General features: G+C 38.1%; 1 protein-coding gene across 10 annotated transcripts in view; it reads right to left on the reverse strand.

Moving 5' to 3' along the window:
- The window catches only part of LOC131029250 (protein EMBRYO SAC DEVELOPMENT ARREST 30), a 42,727-nt gene that overhangs the window by 12,956 nt on the left and 5,312 nt on the right, over nucleotides 1–24,459 (reverse strand). For 5 of the 10 annotated variants that reach the window (XM_057959673.2, XM_057959663.2, XM_057959711.2 and 2 more), the window contains 3 exons: nucleotides 1,022–1,092; nucleotides 824–928; nucleotides 485–728 (listed from right to left, as the gene is read on the reverse strand). In XM_057959673.2, the coding sequence (XP_057815656.1) occupies nucleotides 485–728; nucleotides 824–928; nucleotides 1,022–1,092 (420 nt within the window). The remainder of the gene's footprint in view (nucleotides 1–484; nucleotides 729–823; nucleotides 929–1,021; nucleotides 1,093–24,459) is intronic. The other 5 variants (XM_057959703.2, XM_057959697.2, XM_057959682.2 and 2 more) reach the window with 1 other exon arrangement.

Below are 24,459 nucleotides of genomic sequence, written 5' to 3' on the forward strand. Positions count from 1 at the left end.
ACTATCCTAATGTGTATGCCCAATTATTCCTTAAATAACATTTTTTCTTTTTTGATTAGTAAAATAATCACCCTCTCCCTTTACTTGAAAGAAACACAAAAAATTAAAAATATTGTATTTGCCAACTAAAATTTAAATTAGATTCACTTATGAAGCCAATATAGAATATATTGGTAATGTTGATTTTCGCTTTTTTTGGCTGAGAATCTGAATATAGTTTTTGGTGGCATAATTCACCTTCATTTGCTCTTTATGTGATGATCTAGTTTACTAGTCACTATCCTAATGTGTATGCCCAATTATTCCTTAAATAACATTTTTGCTTTTTTGATTAGTAAAATAATCACCCTCTCCCTTTACTTGAAATAAACACAAAAAATTAAAAATATTGTATTTGCCAACTAAAATTTAAATTAGATTCACTTATGAAGCCAATATAGAATATATTGGTAATGCTGAACTGAGAGATTGTGTTTCCTCTTACCTGTAAGCATCCCCCTTCAGAGACCAACAGCACAACTAGGGTTTTCTTCTTTAGTTCTTTCAACACCTCTTCAAGATAAAATTCAGAAGAGGCAGAATTGTGTGGTGTAAATACATGTATCTCATCGTTCTTCCTAGCATTCTTGAACATTTTTGGAAGACTTTTTACAACCAAAACATCATTTGCAAGTGCCGCAATAAAGTGATCCTCGTTATAAAGGTAGCCAAAACTCTTAAATTTAGAGCTGCCATAAACAGACAAGTATAGATTAGACAGAAGTAAATAAGCACATAATTAACTCCTTAAGTTACACTGCAAGAAGTAAAATGGATAAGAAACCTGATTCCCTTAGTACTTGTAGTCTCTTGAAGCTCTGGAATCACAAGAGTGGCATTTAGAAGCCTAGATACAGCAACTACATCACAGATCTGGCAATAAAAGAAACTTTAGCAAATATTATGGTCATTCACAGAGACTAAAGAAAAATAAAACAGAAAAAGAAAGAGAAACTTCACTATTACAAGAGGAAATACCTACCGATGACCTGATCTCACGGAACCCTCCTTGAATTTTGACAAATATGTATCCATTGTTATGCCAACTTGGGGCTATCAAAACAAATGTTAAGATTCGATCAGGCATAAAAACTTACACATAAAAATGTACTCAGACAAAATTTATCTACTCTACTGAGATAATGAGTTGATGCCATATCTAGCAAAAATGATTGGATCTATGATTACAGTTATCTCTCCTCTAGCCCTCTGGAGTTAGACATGTAATCATTACTGAGATATTCTATTTTCTTATAGATATTTTTTCTCTTTAATAATATTCTGATTTCCACTACTGAATAATGCTGAAAATCAATAAAGTGTTTACAGAATTAATTTACCATTTACTAAGCTGGCATCTTTTATTTTGGATTTATTTTTGTTTCTCATGTTCCATATTACAGATTATTGAATAATTTGAAATTTCCAAATCAACTTACTGTATCTTCAATTGGATAAATTATGAATGTTTCTATACCTTTACTCTTTAATGAAGTTGCCACAGTGATGAGGAGGGGTTCTTTCTTGTATGTACAAAAACTGGCCATTTGCCATCAGGTCTAGAGGGAGCCATACCCATAATTCTAGGTACGATTTTTGTATGAGCATATTTCAGATGATTTTTCTATATTTTCCTTTAAGTCTGCAGAAATATTTCTATGGATAAACATTTTTTTATCAAAGATGATGATTTTACACTTTTGTACTGCTGCTGAATGGCAATGGTTTCAGCCAATATAAAGAAATTTCAACATGTTTTGTAAAAGATTATACAGTTTGCCCAAGTGAGAGGGTTAATAAAAAAGCTCGACCCAAGGCCTCCACTTCCCTCTTGGATCAAGATTAACTTGGAAGCTCTAAAGGCAAACCTGTCTGGAAGTGTTGGTGGTTTGGGTAAGGATATGTTTGGCAACGTGGTGTTTCAGTACAGCTGGGGGATTAACTCTTCAACCAACAACCATGCTGAGGTTCTAGTTCTAGTGGTCTGTCATGGGTTTTTCATTGCAAATGCACTAAACTTTGTCCAAGTTATAATGTAAACCAAACATCAAATTCTAGAGACAAATCTCAATTGTTCTAGAATAATGGAGACTTGACAGCTCCAAAGAGTGGTGAAGACATCCAAACATTGCTGAGATCCTTTGAAAAGTACAAAGTAAGCTATCTACCATGAGAGGAAAATTGCATTGTGGACTTGCTTACGAAGCCTGCTTTATCTCTCTAAGCAAAAATCCAAATCATCTTAAACTCCAAGGAAGATATAGACGGAAAGGTTAGAGCAGGCCTTGATTTGGGTGTGAACAACTAAAAAGCCTTCCTAAATTACTTCTTAGTTCCCACCTTTGAGCTCTAAGACTATCATAGGCCAAACTCATCCTTCTTTGGTAAGGTGATTCCCTGAAATTATTTCTAACATCAAATGTCATGGGATTTTCCTAGGTGCTTATGGGAATGGTAAGAGAGATGTTTCTATAAATCAAAAAAAAATTCCCACTAAATTCCTTGTCCATCATGTGAATTAGACAATCTTGAGTTGATAAGGTCATATTTTTTCATGTTGGTTCTCCAAATTGGAAGACGCACCTAAAAAATCAAAACCCAAGGAACAAGGTCAGTTCAACAAACTAGGTGGGACTCGTGATTAAACTGCAAGTAGAATGGTAAACTCTTCTACACATTTAGCTCTATTAGGCGAAAGAGGGCATTAGATGTTTTTATAGGACAATTAAGAAAAATGTAATAATGCAATCACATGGCTTAGCTATACCTTGTGCATAAGGATACCCCAAAGATGTGTCCTTAAGTACCCATTTACTAGTTTATTGGTTTTATAGACTGTAGATCTCTAAATAGCATATTACTATTAGGTTACAATGCAACTAAATAAGCAAAACCAATTTATGTTCCAAAATGTAACATACTTTTTTTTATTTCTTACTTCATATGTAGCCCTCAAAGACTAGAACATGCATAACTCTCTGAAAATAGACAAACAATTGCAATCTCTAAAAATATGTGGCAGCGGTAAATATCAACAAATTTATGCAAATCACTAAGATACATTTACACTAATTTATAAACAATAAAGGATGTTTTCATTATAAAGCATGGTCAATTTGCCAAAAGATGACCTATGCCTTACTCTATTGATGACAAAGTCAAGACCAAAAGAAAGGGTAAACATATCTGCAAATTTGAGCCTGAGGGTTGCATATGAATCAATTAAAAGTAGAGAACTAGAATTACATAGAAGATTTCATCAATCTAGCTCTAATTACATGTAAATTCAATTTTTAAAAAAATAATCAAGAAACTTCACATAACAGAACATTCTTTAACCATCCATAGATAAACATAGAATCACATATGCTATTAATGAAACGCTTTTATAACTTCTGCAACAATACAGGTTCAGAGATGAATCTATCACCACATGAAATTCCCTAATAAATTTGAACTTCCAACCATGTAACTATTGGGAGGACATAGTACCAAATGAGTCTTATGCAAAATTTGATTATGTAGCAAGATGATTTTGTTGCTAGATCCCATTCTCACGAATACACTAGATTTTGTTGAACCATTCTTGGCAAAATTACTTGACCAAGGCAACAAACATGGATAAGGTAGAGAATGCTTCACATGAACACAAGACACGAGGATCAACAAGGCAATACACAAAGCCAGAAAATTGTCATCTTATATCAGTCATCAACAATTTACACAAGGGACCTTCCTTGAGTTACCTTCCATTCATTTGATCCTTCTCTCATTCATTGCCAATTTCAGTTATCAACTTTAAACTCTATCTACACTTAGACATGGTGGTGAATATTTCTTTTTTTTATGATTTTCCTCTTCGTTTTGAGATGGTGTGTATGGGCTCAATAGAAAAGTTTATCCAAAATCCTTGCAGCATTTTTTCTCCAGAATTGGGACACAACTCTCAATTAACATGAGGTGCTCTATTTGTCCAGTGGGTTCATGGCATGCAGAGTGTCAATGGTTGTAGCAATAGTTGTTGGCTTCACCTTCTATGCTCGATCATTTGCCAAAGAGATAGTGGATCTCTTGGCTTTCTCACATTGTAGGCTCATTACATCTTAACTATTCTCCAAGTTGATTTTCCCTCATATGCCTCTTTTGGTTGTGAGTCCTTAACTCTTTAGTTTTCTTTTGGGGTATTGTGGCTACGTGTTTTGCCTATTTTCTTACTCTTTCCACTCTAATCTTTGCTCTCAAAATAACTTAAAAGGAATTTGAAGAATATGACCCTTTCTTCACCACTAAACTAGAGAGAAATCCTCAGTTCAGTTTTCCTATTTTCTTCCTCTTTCCACTCTCATCTTTGCTCTCAAAATGACTTAAAGGAATTTGAAGAAAACGGTCCTTTCTCCACTACTAAAATAGAAAACAATCCTGAGTTCAAAGAGGCAAGGTCAGCTAAGAAGCTAAAAGCCCCTTCCCAAGTAGGCTTTGACTTTCTTAAACAATTTAAAACATTGATTTATGCAACCCCTAAATCTAGCTCTATTGCTATTGCTATCCCCATGGTTGATACACCCCTTACTCCTAACCCTCAAAAGACTAGGCCCTATTGATGTGTATTTTGTACACAACCAAACACAGAATAAAATACCAAAGTATCTTATCCTCTCTTGAACAAAGTTCCCGACTGCTGAAGATCTCGCCCGAAGGATCAGTCGGAGTAACTCCAAGGTTCTTGTATGTAGGTTCTCTACTCGTGGATAAGCTCTTTGTGGTATGATGTGATTTTGCTGGAATCACAAGGGAACTTACACTTGACGACCTAAACGTCTGATTTGCTTTGAATATTATTGGAACACAGGATTTCACTAGTCTAGATTTTGAAAAAAAAGGAAAAAGGACAAGGGCGAGGGAAGGATCTAATTCTGACACCAAGAATGTAGGAGCAATGAATGACCTTTGATGAAATTCTAACTAAGTCTTGTTTTGACATCCCAAGACCATCTCCACAAGGTTAGTGCGATCTTCGGAGGAAAACTTTATGATGTTCAAATCATCGCTACAGGCATAGACACCATCAGGCTGATGCATATCAGTGAAGAAGCGACAATTGAAGTTAAGCTTAAACTGAATGATTCCAGTTGACTACACAAGGCAAGTCTGCAATCAACAAACTGCTAGTAGTATGGATATACGAATTTCACCATCAATCCAACACATTTCTTCCACTCATCTAATAACATGAAATCAAATATGAGAAGTATAGAGACCATGCAAATTGTTGAATCGACCGATAGATTTCACCATTTCTTCAATGAAGTTTTACAAGTCTTTTACAACAACATCTTGGCAACAATCTTTCCCTTCTCTTTCTATTCTACTTTAATTGCTATCTATCAATTGACTATTCACTATTTCTAACTATTCACCTTCTAACTACTGACTAACTATTATTAGCCTTTACAAAATGAGGAGCCAGGGCTTATATAGCGCCCTTAATACAATTCGATGGCTCAGATCAACTTGAGATCAATGGCCGAGATTTTACAATGAAAACCCTAATTAGGGTTTGTTACAACAAACTCAATTCTGGCCAATGAAATAATTGCATTATTTGGACACGTTTTCTCTGAAATATTCCACCAATGGTAGGTACATCGAAGTTTGTGTCATCTTTGATGAGTTAGGTACATTGAATCTAGACACGCTGAGGTGGACCAATCCGATTGGAGGAGTGATGACTGGGACACCACCTTGTCTGACACTTGCAACTTGGTTGATGTTCAATTTGATGATGCTGAGAAGCTAACTTTAATTAACTCTTCTAAGACTATCTGCTTCTCCAATGGACTTTGCTTTAACCTCCTTTGTCTTTGATGTGCAGGATGGATGGTGTACCTTTCCTTCAAATGCTGGACTGGAAGAGGTCGTCCTTGATGATGTTGGACTGGAGAAGGTCGTCCCTGCTGATGTTGGACTGGAGGAGGCCGTCCCTACTGATGCTGGATTGGAGGAGGCCGTCCTTGCCCTGGCTTGGTCTTCTTTCACCTACAAGACAAACCATAAAATGATTAAGGACACATAATATATTTATTCTAACATAGCATTTTATACCTTAAATCATCAACAAAAGATATCAAAATGAAGCTTGCTCAAGATTCTCCCCAGGGACAGGCTCCATAAGAATTTCGCCCTGGACCCTCTGGAAGGGTCAGGAGCGAATTTTGCATTCCTGGCTCAAATTGTTCTCACTTTGCAACCGTACTTGCTTAGATACATGCCCAAGGACGCCCTCATTCTCAACCAATGCCAATCTTGATGCAAATTTGGGGCAAAAGAGAGGTTTTTAAGAATTTCGCTCTGGACCCTTTGGAAGGGTCAGGAGCAAAATTCACTTTTTAGGACAAAATCTATCATGTTTCCTCTCCAAAATACCTTCCAAGGCGAGCACACACTAGTTTTCCTTCCTCCAGAGCCCAGGGATCCATGCCTTGACCTCTATCATGAGCAATTTGAGTGAAATTGGGAATTTCGCTCTGGACCCTCTGGAAGGGTCAAGAGCGAAATTCACCTTTTAGGTCACAACTCTTCATTTTCTTCACTTCAATTCATCTTGCAGGGCAAAGTAACATCATTTCAACCTCAACTACACCTTAAGACTCCTAGTTTTGACTTGACACAAGGAGGAAATAGGTAGATGAGGAATTTTGCTCTACACCCTTCGGAAGGGTCGGGAGTGAAATTCACCTTTTAGCTCAAAATTCACACTTTTGAAGGTCAAACATCTTTCCAAGGCATTCCAAATAGCTTCTCTCACCCTAGTCTAGGCCTAACTTAGCACAAAATTTGGAGAAAAGGATGGTTTTAGTGTTTTTCGCTCTAGACCCTTTGGAAGGGTTAGGAGCGAATTTCTTGTTTTGAGCATGTTCCTCCATCCTTTCAACTTCAATTCACCTCCAAGACTAAGGACACATTGCCTCACTCCTATCTAGGCCATAAAAATCAAAATTTTAACTTGTCTTGCAAAGAAAGTAGGTGATCCTAGGATTTTCGCTCTGGACCCTTTGGAAGGGTCAGGAGCGAAATCCTTGGTTTGGGCTAATTTCCATCATTTTTCAACACCAATTAACTTCAAAAGGCAAGAACATGTCTCCTCGCACCCATCCAAGCCATGAAAACCTAACATTTGACTAGACTTGCAAGGAAAATAGGTGGTTTCAAGATTTTAACTCTAGACCCTTTGGAAGGGTCAGGAGCGAAAATCACTTTTTGGCTCAATTCCTTCAAGTTTGATAATCATTGCTAAGTCAAAGTCATTCTTGAGGACCTCTCCCATCAAAACTCGCCCTAGGAACAAGGTTTTAAGCTCAAGCAAGGTAAAAAATATAGGCTTGTAAGGAATTTCGCCCTGGACCCTTTGGAAGGGTCAAGAGCGAAATTTCCTTCCTTGGCTAAAACACTCATTCCTCAACATTTTCAAACGTCCTTAACGATTTCAATATGCCCATTCTCTCTTTCAACATGCCTTGGACATCAAAATTTGGCCAAATAAGGAAAGAAATGAGGTGTAGGAGGATTTTCGCTCTAGACCTTTTGGAAGGGTCAGGAGCGAAAATCTCATTCTTGGCTTGATTCTCCATTTCTTCAACTCCAATCCACTCTAGATGACAACTAGACATCATTCTTCACCCAAGGGATAAGGTCTTAAGCCAAAACAAGGTCAAAAGAATAGGCTTGCAAGGAATTTCGCTCTGGACCCTTTGGAAGGGTCAGGAGCAAAATTCACCTTCTTGGCTAGAATCCTTCATTTTTTCAAAGCTCTCACACATTTCCAAAGTCCAAACACATCCATCCTTCCTTTCAAGATGCTCTGCAAATCAAAATTTGGTCAAACTAGGGAGGAAATGAGCTTTAGGAAGATTTTCACTCTGGACCCTTTGGAAGGGTTAGGAACGAAAATCTCATTCTAGGCTTGATCACTCACTTTTCCAACTTCAAACCATCTCAAGAAGCAAACTTAGATCATTTTCCACCTAAGGGACAAGGTTTCAAGCTCAAACAAGGTAGCAAATGAAGTTTATGATGAATTTAGCTCTGGACCCTTTGGAAGGGTCAAGAGCGAAATTCTCTTTTAGGCTAAAATCTTGCTCTTCAAAATCATCCAACTCCATCTCAAGGCAAGAACATACCAATTCATTCCCCAACATGCCCTAGAAACCAACACTTAGTCAAAATTTGAAAGGAAATGACAACTACAAAGATTTTCGCTCTGGACCCTTTGGAAGGGTCAGAAGCGAATTTCTTGTTTTGGGTTGGATCCTTGACTTTTCCTATTTTCATCCTCTTTGGGAGGCAAACATAGATCCTTCCTCATGCATCTTCACCTTGGTCTCGACACTTGCTAAAGGAAAAATGAGTCTTTTCAAGAATTTTGCTCTAGACCCTCTGGAAGGGTCAAGAGCGAAATTCATCTTCTTGACTAAAATCCTTCATCTTTCAATCTTGACAAGGCTAGAACATTCAAAAATACCTTCAAACATGCCTTAGGAACTAGAAATTTGGCCTTGATAAGTGAGAATTTGAGGTCTTCAAGGATTTTCGCTCTGGACCCTTTGGAAGGGTCAGGAGCGAAATCCCTATTCTTGGCCAAGATCCTGACTTCATTTTTACATTTCTTCATTCAAACAAGCGTTTTTACCTTCATTCAAGCCTGGGAATGCGTTAGTTCTAGGTTTTGGTCAAAGTAGAATGTCTTATGGAGAATTTCACTCTGGACCCTTTGGAAGGGTCAGGAGCGAAATCCCTATTCTTGGCCAAGATCCTGACTTCATTTTTACATTTCTTCATTCAAACAAGCGTTTTTACCTTCATTCAAGCCTGGGAATGCGTTAGTTCTAGGTTTTGGTCAAAGTAGAATGTCTTATGGAGAATTTCGCTCTAGACCCTTTGGAAGGGTCAGGAGCGAAATTCGCTTTGGACCCTTTGGAAGGGTCAAGAGCGAAATTTGACATTTTGGTCTCTCCGTCAGGATCATTTTATGGAATATAACATTTAAGTATAAGAAACTTTAAGTTATATTCCATATATACTTCCAGGATGTTTGAGAGTGGTTTCGGACCTCCAAGAGTTATATTGCAAAATCTAGTTTTTGGAGGATTCTTCAGTTTTCCAAACTTAGTCAAATTTCAGGATCAGGACATTCCAGACTTAGCCAAATTTCAGGGCATTTGAAGATTAGGATGACATTCCAGACTTCATCACTCACCAACTTGACCTAGCTCGGACCTTCAAGAATGATACCCACTCACCAAGCAAGACACAATTAGCAACAAGGGCAAAACCAGACCCTAAGGAAGACTCTCAAAGAAACCCTAACCTGGAGCACCTACTGGCTCCCCTGACTCAAGCAAAGCCTACCATCCTATTGATCCCCTGGCGACACTCAAAATGCAAAGGCTAACAGACAAACCCTAAACACCTAGAAAGCAAACCCCAGAAAGCAAAAAAGTAGGGGTCCCCATTTGCAATGGGGCGATGTGTGAATACGTCACAACAGGCCCCCACCATATCACCATTCACAACACTATGTTGGTCAACCAATTTAATAAATCATGAATCATTCAATGTTAAACAAACCATCTAAGAGGTATGTTGATGATTCACTAGCATCTACACTTGGATCCGAGTTAAATTCAAACTTAGTTTCATGATGTAGTTCAATACATGCAAAGAACATGTATAAGGATGTGCGTTCATTCCCAAGGAAATTGAGCGAACCAAAAAAAAAAACAGAACTGCAATTAACTTGTTCAGTTTTGACATGATTTTTTTTATATTAGTAATCATTTACAATTATTCTGCTCATACTCGCATCAATATGACACCAATACAATCTCTTGCCAGCACAACCATGAGGCTAATTTTAGCTCCTTTCAAGCAACCACACCAAAAAACATCTAGAATTCCCTTTGGGATTTGAACTTGGGTCTCCACAAGTAGAACTCAATGTTTCAACTAACTAAGCTCAACCCCTTGGACTTTGACAAGGTTTAAAAAATAGTTTTCTTTAATAATTTTTCACCTTTGACTTTGAATATAAAACACCAAACAAATCCCTAGCACTAAAAGTACCATCTAACATTTAAACCATTTGCAACACTAAAGCAAACTCATTTTACTTCATTTTGATTGCAAAGGAGAAATACCACTCATTTTTGTTGAACTTTTATTCTTGCTTGTCATTACACAAAGAAAGTTGAAGATTTCAATCATTTAATGTTTCAAAATGGTTGCATTGCTATTCCTACACATTTGCAAGAGTCCATTAGCTACCAAAAAGATCATAGAATTTTTTTGAAAAGAGAGAAAAAATTCTGCATTTTTGTTTTACAAATGAACTCCCTTTTTATGTTTCCAACTTCTTGTTTCCCTTTCATTTTTCTATGAATGTATCGATATGCTTAAATTACAAGTTAGGTTTTATATATATATTGTGTTTTTATTTGTTTTGAATATGTTGTTTATAAAACTTATTGCCATAGGAGCTACAATGGTAGCTAGTTCTAGCCCAAGGGCCAATCCTACTTCCAAACATATCCAAACTCTCCTCTTTGGAAGTAAGTTGATATCATAGAGTTGGTTCCAAGAGGTGGGGTTATATTTGAATTTGCCAAGGGTGTGGTGTCAGATATTCAAGCTAATATAATCAGGTGAAAGCCAATTTGTTTAGCATTCATAGACTATTAGTATAATATTCTTTATTATTGTTTAATGGTCAATTACGTAAATATATTGTAATTTTAAATTCTTTCTATTTTACAATTGTTTCTTATTTAGAAACATCATTCCCTTGTAATCTATTTAATGATCGTTTGATCGTTTGTAAATACAATCGAATATTTTACCAATTACATCTTGTAATATGGTATCCGAGCGGGAATTTTAAATTTTTTTGGGCAGTTTGTTTCCAATAAAACTTCGAAAGAAATTTTTTAAGATTTCTGAAAAAACGTTTTTCTCTAGGCGTATTCTTTTTTGAAATTCGTTTTTTTTTGCTGGATCATCCTTTTAAAAAAAAAACGTGTTCAAGGGTTTTTTGAGGCAATTTTCTAGACTCAATTTATCTAAGCCGCGCACGATCTTTTCCTCTACTTCCCGCTTGACTTCTGGCTCGAGGGTTTTTTGACGCGATTTCAAAATCGCGGTGGATGTGTTGTTTTTCGAAAAAAAAAAATTAGCATTGGTATCGCGCTACCTCCCAACCTTACTCTACGAGATTTACAACATTGTGACGCCTGGATTTGCTCCCTCTGCACACGATTATTTGCGCCTTTCTACATTTTTTTAAGCGGGATTTGTTTTGGCGACGGATTTCCTTCTTTGAACACCCGACGCAATTTTTCGGGACGCAACTCAATTTTATTTTTTTTTCTCTGAAACCCGATGGAGGCTCTCCTTACCTGTGATCTTCATCGGACCCTCTCTCTATGCGATGCAATTTTGTTCACTTGCAACTAGGGTTTATTTCTTTCCGACAACAACAGTGTTTATTTCATGGATTTTCTTCCGCGATTTTTTGATTTTCAAGCGACGTGACGGAATTTCTAAAGTCTGCGACCTGCTACCTAGGGTTTTGGGTCAATGAATTTCTATCTTTTGGCATGATCTCTGCATACTGCAATTTCAAAAAAATTATGGTTTTTATTCCAACCTACAGCCAAGGTTTTACAGAAAACCCTCTGTTCATTGTTGCTTTCGAAAATCAAACACCAGATTCCTTTTGGGTTTTTTATTCTCTTTTTTAGGTTAGCCGAAAAAAATTTCTCGTGTTAGTCGTACTTCATCTTTTTCGACGTCTATACTTGATTCTGCCTGTCTCAGTTTCACGCCTTTTCAAATTTCTCATTTTTTGTGCCTTTGGAAGCGTGCAAAATGGCGTCATTAACCAACTTAATGTTGGAAGGCAGTCAGAGATTCAACGGCAAGAATTATAACACCTGGAAGCAGTGCATGCTGACTATTTTCTAATATCGCTGCCTTGATGATCTGATTTTGGGAAAAGAATTTCGTTCTACTGCAGTTTGATGATCAAAATCGAGAAGCAGTCATGCTCCTTAAGCTCTCTGTCACAGATGACCAGTTGCCTCAGATTCCCTTTGGCAAATCAACACCAAAAATTTGGAAGCATCTGAAGGAGTTGCATGAGACGTCCAACAAAATCCGAGCGGTCTTCCTGAAGAACCAGTTGTTCTCCATCATGATGGATGAATGTATGTCCTTACAGGAGCATCTCACAAAGATTAAGGACATCTGAGATCAGCTCGAAGCTATTGGTCGGAAAATGGAGGAAGAGGATATGGTAGTAATAACACTAAAGAGTCTACCAAAATCCTACGAGCACTTAATAGAAACTCTCAACATTACGTCTACCAATGTTGATCTGAAATTTTCAGAGTTATGCACCAAACTTCTGCAGCAGGATCGTTGGAAACAACAGTTTGGTAGCAGTGCCACTTCGTCCTCCTCAGAACAAGCCTTTGCAGCCAAATCCTTTCACAAGGATAAAGGCAAATCTTAGTCCTCTCGGTCATCTTAGCAGAAGGGCTTCAGTCAGTCTCAAGATGGTAAGAAGAAGAAGGTTCAGTGCAACTACTGTCATAAATATGGCCATATGATCAAGGATTGTTGCAATCAGATAGCTTCTAAACAGTGGAAGCAGGGGGGGTCTCAGCATAAAGCCAATGTCGTTGAGCACACAAAGCAGAAAGAGTCTGCCTTTTATGCATTCATGGCTAAAAGACATGCAGACCATGTGAAGTCTTTTGCCTGGCATATCAATTCTGATGCTTCTCGGCATTTCACTCACAGGCATGATTGCTTTACAGAATTATCTCCCTATACCAATTCAATCATATTTGGAGGAGGTGAAGAGTATGCTGTTGTTGGCAAGAGCAACGTTTGGATACAGTATGGTGGGAGGAATCTCATTTTCCTCAATGTATACTACGTTCCTGGCATGGAACTAAATCTAGTCTTGGTGAGTCAGATCATGTGGCATTCTCCTTAGCTTGATGTCATCTTCAGTGCACACAAATGTTCAATTATTGATCGTGCAACACGCACTATTGTAGTTGTTGGCATAGAGGATCATGGTCTATACAGACTTGTTGATATGGGTGATTCTCTTGAACATGCTTTTGCAGTTAAATCCTCCTCTATCACCAGTCTATGGCATCAGCAATATGGTCACCTGAACATTCACTACCTTTCTTAGCTTGTTCGGGAAGATTTAGTACATGGCCTACTTGAAATTCAAACTCAGAATCAGCTAGTTTGTGAAGCTTGTCAAGCTAGGAAGCAGCACAGAACACCGTTCAAAGATGGTGACTCATGGCAAGCCTCTAAGGTACTACAGTTGGTCCACACTAATGTATGTGGTTCAATGAATACACCTTCTATTACTGGGTGCAGGTATTTCTTGCTTTTTGTTGATGATTTCAGTCATAAAATGTGGGTGTATTTTCTTAGACAGAAATCAGATGTGTTTCCTATATTTCATAAATTTAAGGCCTTAGTAGAAAAAGAGTCTGGTTGTTCTATTATTACTCTTAGGTCTGATAATGGGGGGGAGTTTTGTTCTACTGCTTTCTCCACTTTCTGTGATACACATGGCATAAAACGTCAGTTAACCACACCATACACCCCTCAGCAAAACGGCGTTGTAGAACATCGCAACTACACCATTACAGAAATGGCTAGGTCTATGTTGGTACACAGAAATGTTCCTAAGAAGTTTTGGGCAGAAGCAGTATACACTGCAGTCTATCTCCTTAATAGATCTCCCACTCACGTTGTTAAGGGGAAGACTCCTGAGGAAGCCTGGACTGTTCGTAAACCCAGGATCAGTCATCTGAAAGTTTTTGGCTCTTTAGCATATGCATGGATTCTAGATGCCAAGCACTCCAAGTTGGATTCCAAGAGTCAAAAGCTTATGTTTATAGGATACAGTGACAACCACAAGGCTTACCGGTTGATTGATGTAGACACTGATTGTCTTATCTTCAGTCGTGATGCTGTCTTTGATGAAGCACGAGGACCTTTTCAGCTTTCTTCATCTGAGCAGAATTATGAGGATCGGCCTTTGAAGGCTTCTGATTTGGGTGTCCGTCTTCCATTTGGTTCACCTGATGGGAGGGATGATGCAGATTCTGAATTTGATGATGCACTACCTGAATTTCCTCAAGATGATGCTAATCTTCCACCTGTTCCAAATCCTGCTCCACCTCCAATTCCAGTTATTCCTCCTGCATTTGATGTTGGTTCTTCTACTCTCTAGCCTAAATGGTGGACTAAGACCATCAGTGATCTTCATCCTGATGAGCTCATCGAGGGTAGAATGTCCAGAAACAAGAGCAAACAACAGTCTACGGTCAATTTTGCTCTCATGGCCAACATTCATAGTATTTATGAGCCTCAGACATATACAGAGGCAAAAGGGATTCCAGAGTGGGAACAGGCAATGGACACAAAATACCAAAGCCTTTTGAAGAACAACACCTGGGTTCTCTTTGATCTTCCTCCAGGGAAGAAGCCCATTAGCTGCAAATGGGTGTATAAGGTCAAGTATCATGCAAATGGTACCTTGGATAAATACAAGGCCAGATTGGTTGCTCGAGGATTCACTCAGCGGGAGGGCATTGATTATGAGGAAACTTTTGCTCCTACTGCCAAGATGAGTACCATTCGTCTTCTTCTTGCTATTGCAGCTCAGTTTGGATGGAAAGTCCATCAGATGGATGTTAAGAGTGCCTTCCTCAACGGTGAGTTGCAAGAAGAAGTCTAAATGACGCAGCCTCATGGTTTCAAGGTTGCCAGCAAAGAACATCAAGTATGTAGACTCATGAAAGCACTCTATGGACTCAAACAGGCTCCTCGAGCGTGGTACATCAAGATTGATTAGTACTCGGTTGTTCATGGTTTTCAGCGTAGTCCTTCTAACCCAAATTTGTATATCAAACACTCTGGTGATGATGTTCTCTTTCTTATTGTCTATGTTGATGACTTGATCATCATTGGCAGTTCAACACATTTGATTGCAAAAATCAAACAAGACCTATGCAAGGCTTTTGATATGACAAATTTGAAGCTTCTCCATTATTGTTTAGGTGTTAAGGTTTGACAGACTGATGGTAGCATTTTTATTTCTCGGTCTAAGTATGCCAGAAACTTGCTTGACAGGTTTAGAATGCAAGATTGTAAACCTACTTCTACGCCTATGGAGACAAGACTGAAATTGTCAGCCAAGTTTGATTCTCCTCCTGTAGATGAAACAACATTCAGGCAACTAGTGGGTAGTTTCATCTATCTCACTACCATTAGACCTGATCTTAGTTTTGCAATGAGCTACATTTCATGCTTCATGACAGCCCCCAAGGCTGATCATTGGGTAGCAGCGTTACCAGGAGACCCGTCTCCTACCCCTGGAGACGCGTACCAGTACTGGAGACGTCTCCGAAAACTTCTTTATGCATAAGGTGCTTTTGACTGCCATCTCCTGCCGTCTCCAAAGTCTCCCGACCAAAAATTGATGTCTCCTCCTAAAAAACTTGGGGCAAAATGCAGTAAAAAGGCAAAAAAAAAAAAAAATAAGAGAAGCTTACAGCAAAGCGAAGTCGTAGGAAAATAACTAATAAGGAAATTGTTTCGCAAAAAGACAAAAATCTATGCAAATCCATGCACAGTTATAGTGATCGGATCTATTGATAGTGTAGACTTTTTGAGAGGACTGATTTCTTATCATTGTAATAGTCTAAATAGAAATTGCCTTCACTATTTAGCGGGCAATATTGAATGTGCTCAACATCTATATTACCTTACTTTCACTAAACAATTTAGACCGGCTATTAACAGTATAAGCAATTTTAATTTCAATTTTTGTTCAATTTTAAAGTTAATGTTAAACTTTACCATTGTTCCTATTTCAAAGTTCTCTGTCATGATATGTTATAGAAATTATTAAATTATATTAAAAAAAAAATTGGCGTCTCCAAGTATCCCCCGTCTCCTATTTTTGAAAATTAGTCGTACCAATACCGGTATCAGTCTCCGAAGTCTCCAAGTACCCCCGTCTCCTAGTAACCTTGTTGGGTAGCAACGAAGTGTGTGCTGCGTTATGTGAAGGGCACTTCTGATTATGGACTTCTTTACACTCGAAGTCACGATGCTAGACTCAGTGGTTTCATAGATTCAAATTGGGCAGGTTCAATTGATGAGAGGAAATCAACATCTGGGTATGTGTTCAGTTTGGGATCTGGTGCAGTCACATGGACTAGTAAAAAGCAGCAGGCAATGGCTCTCTCCTTGACAAAAGCAGAGTATCGAGGAGCAGTTAAGGCAGTTTGGCTCCGCCGGATGCTAGCGGATATGCAAATATTTCAAGCAAGTCCGACTTCCTTGTTCTGTGAGAATCAAGGAGTTCTCAAACTTGCCAAGAATCTCGTCTTCCATGAAAGAACCAAGCATGTGGAAACTCGTTGTCATTTTATTCGAAAGCTTGTTGAAGATGGCTCAGTTCAGTTGCAGTATGTTCCAACTATGGATCAAACTACAGACATTCTCACCAAGTCTCTCACCCAGATAAGTTTGCTAAGTTCAAGAGGCAGCTTGGTGTTGTTGACAGATCGACCATTAAGGGATGGTATTAGAATAATATTCTTTATTCTTGTTTAATGGTCAATTATGTAGATATATTGTAATTTTAGATTCTTTCTATTTTACGATTGTTTCTTATTTAGAAACATTTTTCTCTTGTAATCTATTTAATGATCATTTGATCATTTGTAAATACAATCAAATATTTTACCACTTGCATCTTGTAATATAGACAAGGCAGCAAAGCTTGCACTGAAAACAATTGTTTACATGTGACATTGAAGAAAGTGATGGCATATAGTAACGAGCGGGAGCAAGCAAATAAAGTAGCAAGTCGTAGAGAAAATCATCCTTTAGCAAAGAAAAGATCTCAAGGAATGACGCCCCCAGAGTATATACCCCATCTTATCCTAGTATTGTGGTAGAAGCCCCCCCCTGTTTGCCACCCCTCAAGATCAACCCCTTGCAAATAAGAGACCAAAGGGACCTTTGAATATGGAATTTCAAAATGAGTCTCATGTGATTGTCAATCAACACATAACAAGATATATCTATGCAAATGGTTTGGCTTCCAATTTTGTTCTCTCACCATATTGGAAAGAAATGGTGAGAAAAATTAATAAGGTTCCAAAATGGTGTAAGGGCCCAAGTAATGAGAATGTGTGTATCATCTTATCATTTTCCTATCATGATTAATTTTGTTTCAACAAATTGATGGCATACACCCCTAATATTCTATGTTTCAATCTTGTTTTTTTAGTTAGTTCTTTGATCAAGACTTAGATATATGATTGTTATGGATACAACTTGGATAGGTAGCATCCAAATTCAAGCTACCTTACTTTTTGGTGTCAGCAGATGATGCTATGCTTCTGCCAATAGTATGGTTGACCAAGATGTGCAAATTGTTTTCTGCTAGTTCAATATAAATAATTTTGGCCTTGTTTTTTAAAAGAAAAATCATACCACCCATTTTTAGGCCATTTCTCTTTTTTATCTTCAATTCTGTTGAAAGAATAAAACTTTGTGGTAATGCCAAGAGAATTCTCACGGTCTGCAATAACCATGGAACACTTCCATTGTCTACAATACATCAAAGCACTTTTAGATGCTCATAGTAATGCCAAGATCATCCATATTTTGCAAATTCCAAACACACTTTAGTAGTGGCACATAGCACTCTACACAAGATCGAACTTGGCAATAATCATACATCCACCAAATCTTCTAGAGTTTTTACCACTACTTTAGCAAGGTTCAACACACCTCTAAGTCAAATTGTAAAGGTTAAATCACGTCTCTCAACACTACACTATTTGAAGCATTACACTCTAGACATTGGACAATGTGGTCATTGTGGTGATTCAAGTGTACTCCTAAGGCTCTCGCTATGCCAAATCATTCATCAGTACATTACTCACCTACTAGCCACACTGCCTAACCGTCAAGAGATGATGACTCCAACAAAGAAATTATTCAACTTCTTAACAACCAATTAACTTCCATAATGACCCTCAAAGTCCACAACATGTAATCTTTATATACATATCTCTAGCATTAGCTTAGCAAATAGATAGGTGGAGAGCAACAATTAGATTATTCATTATACAATAGCAATCATACATCTTTCTTAAGAGTATGTCATGTGCAGGATGAATGGATAATTAAAACACATTTACTAAAATGGTTCTATACTTCTCTCTTTGCACTACTATTCTCACAAAGCTTCCACACATGAACATTGTTTCATCTATATCTGTTGATGTGTTTTTCATGCACATGCGAACACAGAATAAAATACCAAGGTATATTATCCTCTCTTGAACAAAGTTATTCGAATGCTAAAGATTTGCCTAAGGATCAATCGAAGTAACTCCAAGGTTCTTATATGTAGGGTCTCTACGTGTGTTTAAGCTCAGTGGTTTGATGTGATTATGCTGGAATCACAAGGGGACTTACATTCGAATGCCTAAACGTTTGAATTTGCTGGAACTCAAGTCCTATCTACTCACCAAGAAATAAAGAAATAGCAAAAGGTAAAGGGTTCAGAAAGTCTACTCTAAGACCTAGAATGCAAGAAGATAGATGAATGACTAGGTGGAGTCCTACTAGGTTAGGTCTCACCATCAAACTGAACAATTTAACACCAGCTCAGTGCGATCTTCTAGGGTAGTTCTGAAGATGTTCAAATCATCACCGTTAAACACTGATCACCATTCAAGTTAATGCATGAACAATAGACACATAACAATTCAAGATTAATCTCATTCAATGTCAGTTGACCACGCAGGGCGCCCTTACAATCAGCAAGAGGCTAGTGGTTTGGACTAGGCGGATTCCACACGAGTGCATTCAATAACTTCCTTCATTCAATCTAATTATCTACCATCTAATATGAAGATTCAACAAGAAACCATGCGCATTGCAAAGGGATAATATATTTGACCATATCTTCAATGAAAATGGAATCTTTTACAATTAAGGCAACAATTGCTTGCCTTCTCTTCCTAATCTACTCTAATTGCTATCTAAGCTTCTATTCTAGCTACTAACTTTTGACCATTAGCTATTCTCTTATTATTCACTATTAACTAACTATTCACCTCTACAAATGAAGAGCCAGAGCTTTATATAGAGAGCTCTTTACAATTCAATGGCTCTGATTGATTTACAATCAATGGCTAAGATTACAAGATGAAAACCCTAATTAGGGTTTGTTACAACAAACTTCCCTTAGCCAATGAGAAAATTACATTCAATGCTTGTGAACCAATAGGAAACCGGGGTAGGTGCCACGAAGTTTGTGCCATCACTGGTGAGTCAGGTACATTGAATCTGGACATGCTGATATGGACCTATCTGACTGGAGGAACAGTGACTGGGATGCCACCTTGTCTTGCGTTTGTGCTTGGTTAATCAAGGAACGTTGTATTTCTTGATATTCAATGTGATGATGATGAGAAGCTAACTTTGATTGACTCTTATGAAACTATCTACTTCTTCAACGTACCCTTGCACTAACCTTGGTTGATCTTCCTTCGTCCTCGATGTACTTGATGAATGATGTACCTCACCTTGACTCTTTTGTGCTTGATGAAGCCTCTTTACGATCGAGTCACTCCTCCTCTAGTAGCTCACTTCGCCTTGAAGCGTTTGTAAGATCCTTCTTTTTGACATCCTGTGGTTTCTCCATGTTGTAGAATGAGGTCCCTAAGGATGGTCAGCTCCATTGCTTGCAATTCCTTGAACACTTGAAGTCCTTCAACTTAGTAGCACCTTGAGTCCTCTCTCACGCATTTGAAGTATCCTTGATGATGATGAAACTTGACGAGGTGGCCCTTGTCTTGGCCTGATCTTCCTCCATCTTGATTTTGTTGATTGCAAAACAAACAAAAATGGTGTCAAGCACTTATGATATATTCATCCTAACATGGTATTTCTCACTTCAAACCATCAACAAGAAGGCATTAAGATCAATTTCGCTTTAGACCCTCTAAAAGGATAGGCCCTATAATGAAATTCGCTCTGGACCCTCTCCAGGGACAGGACCTATAATGAGATTTTCGCTCTGGACTCTCTCCAGGGACAGGACCTATAATGAGATTTTCGCTCTGGACCCTCTCCAGGGATAGGAGCAACTTTTGCATTTTGCACAAATTCTTCACTTTCTCATCATTTTTCTTTACTTCAATTAATTGCCTCCAAGGCATGATAACGTCCTAGTTGAGATTCCAAGGCATGAAATTAATTCATATTTGAAGCAAAAAGGAGGGTCTTAGGAAAATTCGCTCTAGACCCTTTGGAAGGGTCAGGAGCGAAATTTGTCATTTAGCCTCAAATTCATCATTTCCTTTGCTTCAATTCACTTCTCAAGGCAAGTATACATCAATCTTCCCTCAAATACACCATAGGAACAAAGATCTTGGTCTCAAACAAGGAGTAAATAGGTCTTTAGGAAAATTCGCTCTGGACCCTTTGGAAGGGTCAGGAGCGAAATTCTTCCTTTAATGCTATTCATCTTCCGTTCATCATTTCTTTGCCTTGAACCTAACTTTTCAAACCTCCTCCTATCATGATCAAGTCAATTCGCCATCAATTTAGCTTAAAACAAGGTTCTTTTAGTGCATTAGGCGAAATAGGGAGTCCTTCTAGGGATTTCGCTCTATACCCTTTGGAAGGGTCAGGAGCTTAGATAAATTTCGCTCTGGACCCTTTGGAAGGGTTAGGAGCGAATTTGCTCCTTTAGGCTCAATTTTTTCATCATTGACTTCATTTTCAACCTTTCCTCATCAAAAACAAGTGTTTTGCCTTCAAAAATGCTTGGGAATGGATTAGTTCAAAGGTATGAGCAAGGTACAATGCTTCTTGAAGAAATTCGCTCTAGACCCTTTGAAAGGGTCAGGAGCGAATTTGCTCCTTTTGGCTCAACTCACATTCTTTTTCACTTAGCTTTGCTTTAGACTTGACTTTTGAATCCTTTTCTTGCCATGCATGACCACCATTCAATATCTCTGGTGAGGAATTAGGTCTTTTGGAGGATTTCGCTCTAGACCCTTTGGAAGGGTCAGGAGCTTAGATAAATTTCGCTTTGGACCCTTTGGAAGGGTCAAGAACGAAATTTGACAATTATGCTCAAATCCCTCACATTTAGTGATCATGACCTACTCAAATGCATGCCTAAGGGTGCCTCTAAGTTCAATCAACCTCAATTAAAGCTTTGGAACCTAAGCTTGATGCAAAGAAGGGAGATCTAAGAAAATTCGCTCTGGACACTTTGGAAGGGTCAGGAGCGAATTTGAGGAATTAGCCTTAGATATCATTCAAACATTCAATATTTCACCCTCATTCCCATTGCTCTCACCTTAGGACATGCTAACAAATCACCTTAAGGAGGCGCCTAGTTCAAAATGTTGGATCACAAGTACATCTTACAAATTTCGCCCAGGTACCCTTGGAAGGACAAGACCTAAAGAAGAATTTCGCTCTGAACCCTTTGGAAGGGTCAGGAGCGAAATTTTGCTTTTTGGTTCAAATTCCTCAATTTTCCTCATCTCACTTGGTTGCAACTCACTTCCAAAGGCATGGATAGACCACTTTTCATTCACTCAAGGCGTGAAATCAAGGATTTTAACTCATGTTAGAAGTAGGAGAGGTTTTTAAGAAAATTCGCTTTGGACCCTTTGGAAGGGTCAGAAGCGAAATTTGCAATAATGCTCAAATTCATGACCTTTTATCCAAATTACCAGGTCTAATTTTGTTCAAAGGCACCCAGAAGGTGAATTCAAGCTAATTTCCTCCCAATCCATGACTTAAAGTGAAGGTTTTGTCCAAAATAGTAGTCAAAAGGAAGCTAAGGAAGATTTCGCTCCTGTCCCTTTGGAAGGGTCAGGAGCGAATTTAACAATCTAGCTCAAATTCTTCACCTTTTGCTCAAACTTTTAAGTCTAGACTTGATCATTAGGCGTTTTCTAAGGGCAAAATAGGTCAATTTTATACCAATCAATGCCTAGAGTACAAGAACTCATCATCTATTGACTTGACCAACTCAAACCTTGAAAGGGAAATCCTTGATGACACTTACTCACATATCTTCATTCACTTCCTCGACTAAATGACATAGGTCTTAAAGGCAAGGCCACCCTTGGATTTTCACAAAGACTTCCTTAAACTCAATCAAGACTCGACCCTAGAAACAAGACTCAGGCCTAACCAAGGGGAGGCTTTCAAAGAGACCCTGACCTGGACCAGCTACTGACCCATTTCAACTCAAGCAAACCATCCTACCCTAATGAGCTCTCTAGAAACTCTCCAATGCAAAGATTAATAGCCAAGAACCTAAAAGACTAAGCCAAGAAACCAACCCTAGAAAGCAAAAAGCAGGGGTACCCATTTGCAATGGGGCGATGTGTGAATACGTCACAACAATATCCTCATCTAAAGAGTTATCAGGTTTTCCCTATGCCCCAAATCATTGGTATTAGAATGGTTCATCTTGTTCTTGCATGACCAACAAAGTACCCGAGTCTCAACATCAAACCTCAAGGTCCATCAAATTACCTACCAAGTTATTTCAAAATGGCCAAATCAATGCAAAAGGAGCTACCCATGATGATCAAGAAGGAAATTGCAAGAGCACTCATGGACCAACAAAAATTTCTGTTTTGTACTTTGTAGAAGTCCTTGAGCAAACAATTCTGAAAAAAAATTCATTATCAATCGAACATTTTAGTGGTCAAGTTAGCGCAATCATGTTTACACAAAACTATTATTTTGTCATGTATAGAATTGTTAGAGAAAGTCACCTCCTGCAACAAGCCAAATGGTTTGTAGAGCAATAATTAGAAGACAAGGTTTTGCACCCACTTCTTAGATAGCACAATCAGGGCTATTGCTTTACAAGGAGGGGTGACTAATTTAGGTGGATCTACCAATAGTGGTCGGTTCCCATAGTAATACCAAGAAATGGCTTGCAAAAACTGTGGCAGCACTTCCATGGTCTATGGTACACAAAAGCACTTTCCAAATGCTCGTGATAATGCCAAGATCATCCATTTGTCTTTCACAAGGCTACACAAAATCTACTAGTGACACACAGCCCTTCACACAAGATCAAACTTGATGGAAACCATAATTCCATTAATCCTTTGGTGGTATCTACCACAACTTCAATAGAGTCCAACACAGCTTCAAGCCAAACCACAAAGGTTAACGCACACCACTCGTCACCACATTGTTTTGAACTTTTAGAGTTGTATTTTTGACAACAAACAATTCAGTCACCACAATGATCCAAGTGGCACCTAGGGTTCACACTATGCCAAGTCATTTAGCAACACATCGTGCACCTGTCAACCACACCACCTAACCATAAGGAGATGATGAATCACACATGGAAACAATTCAACTTCCATAATGAGTGGTTTAGATTACATAAAAACCCTCAACTTCCACAGCATGTAATCTATACATACATATCTATACCATGAACTCAGAAAATAGATACATAGATAGCAGCAATTAGATTAAAAATAAAAGACAGCAGTCAAACATTTTTCTCAAGAGTATGTCATGTACAAGACAAATAGATAATAAAAAAAAATTACTATTTCAGTTCTATTTATATTTCTCTCTCTGCCCTACATTTCTCGCAGAGATTCCACATATGCACATAAGTTCATCTAGAGAGTTGTCCAAGTTTTCCCACTGGCCTCGGATCAATATGCATTTCACTTGCAAGGTATAGGGTACATATTGTAGTTCACTTGAATAAGAAAATGAGAAAAAACATATTGATATTAAATAAATGTTTACAAAAAAAATTTTAGACTGAAGAGATTGCGAATCCAATATCTAAAGACTAACATTAGTCCTGAAGCAGATATCGTAATTATTCCAAAACCTAAAAGCCATAGGAGTCTCTATCAATTGCTTGCCCCTATCAAAATATAAAGGTACCATATTTAATCAAAGGGCATTAGTAGGAGATGCGATGGCATCCTCCAAAAACTATAATCAAAATAGAAAGCAACATAGAAGCAAATGGAAAGAGCTTGTAAAAACACCAGTAAATAACAGGATGAGTCAGGATCCATGCATAAAAAGTCAGAAAAAAGGAGAGTAGAACATGGCCTCCACTACACCCCCCTGCTAAAACATTCCTTGCTCCCACCTCTACTAGGGCTGCAAACCATCAAGCTTCAATCACCTAATCTACAGTGAGCTCAGCAGACATCATGAATTTCACTTCAATGGCCAAGTTCATGATTCTGGTATTTGCCTACT

Source organism: Cryptomeria japonica, chromosome 3 (assembly GCF_030272615.1).
Source record: "Cryptomeria japonica chromosome 3, Sugi_1.0, whole genome shotgun sequence".
In the NCBI taxonomy this organism is placed as follows: Eukaryota; Viridiplantae; Streptophyta; class Pinopsida; order Cupressales; family Cupressaceae; genus Cryptomeria; species Cryptomeria japonica.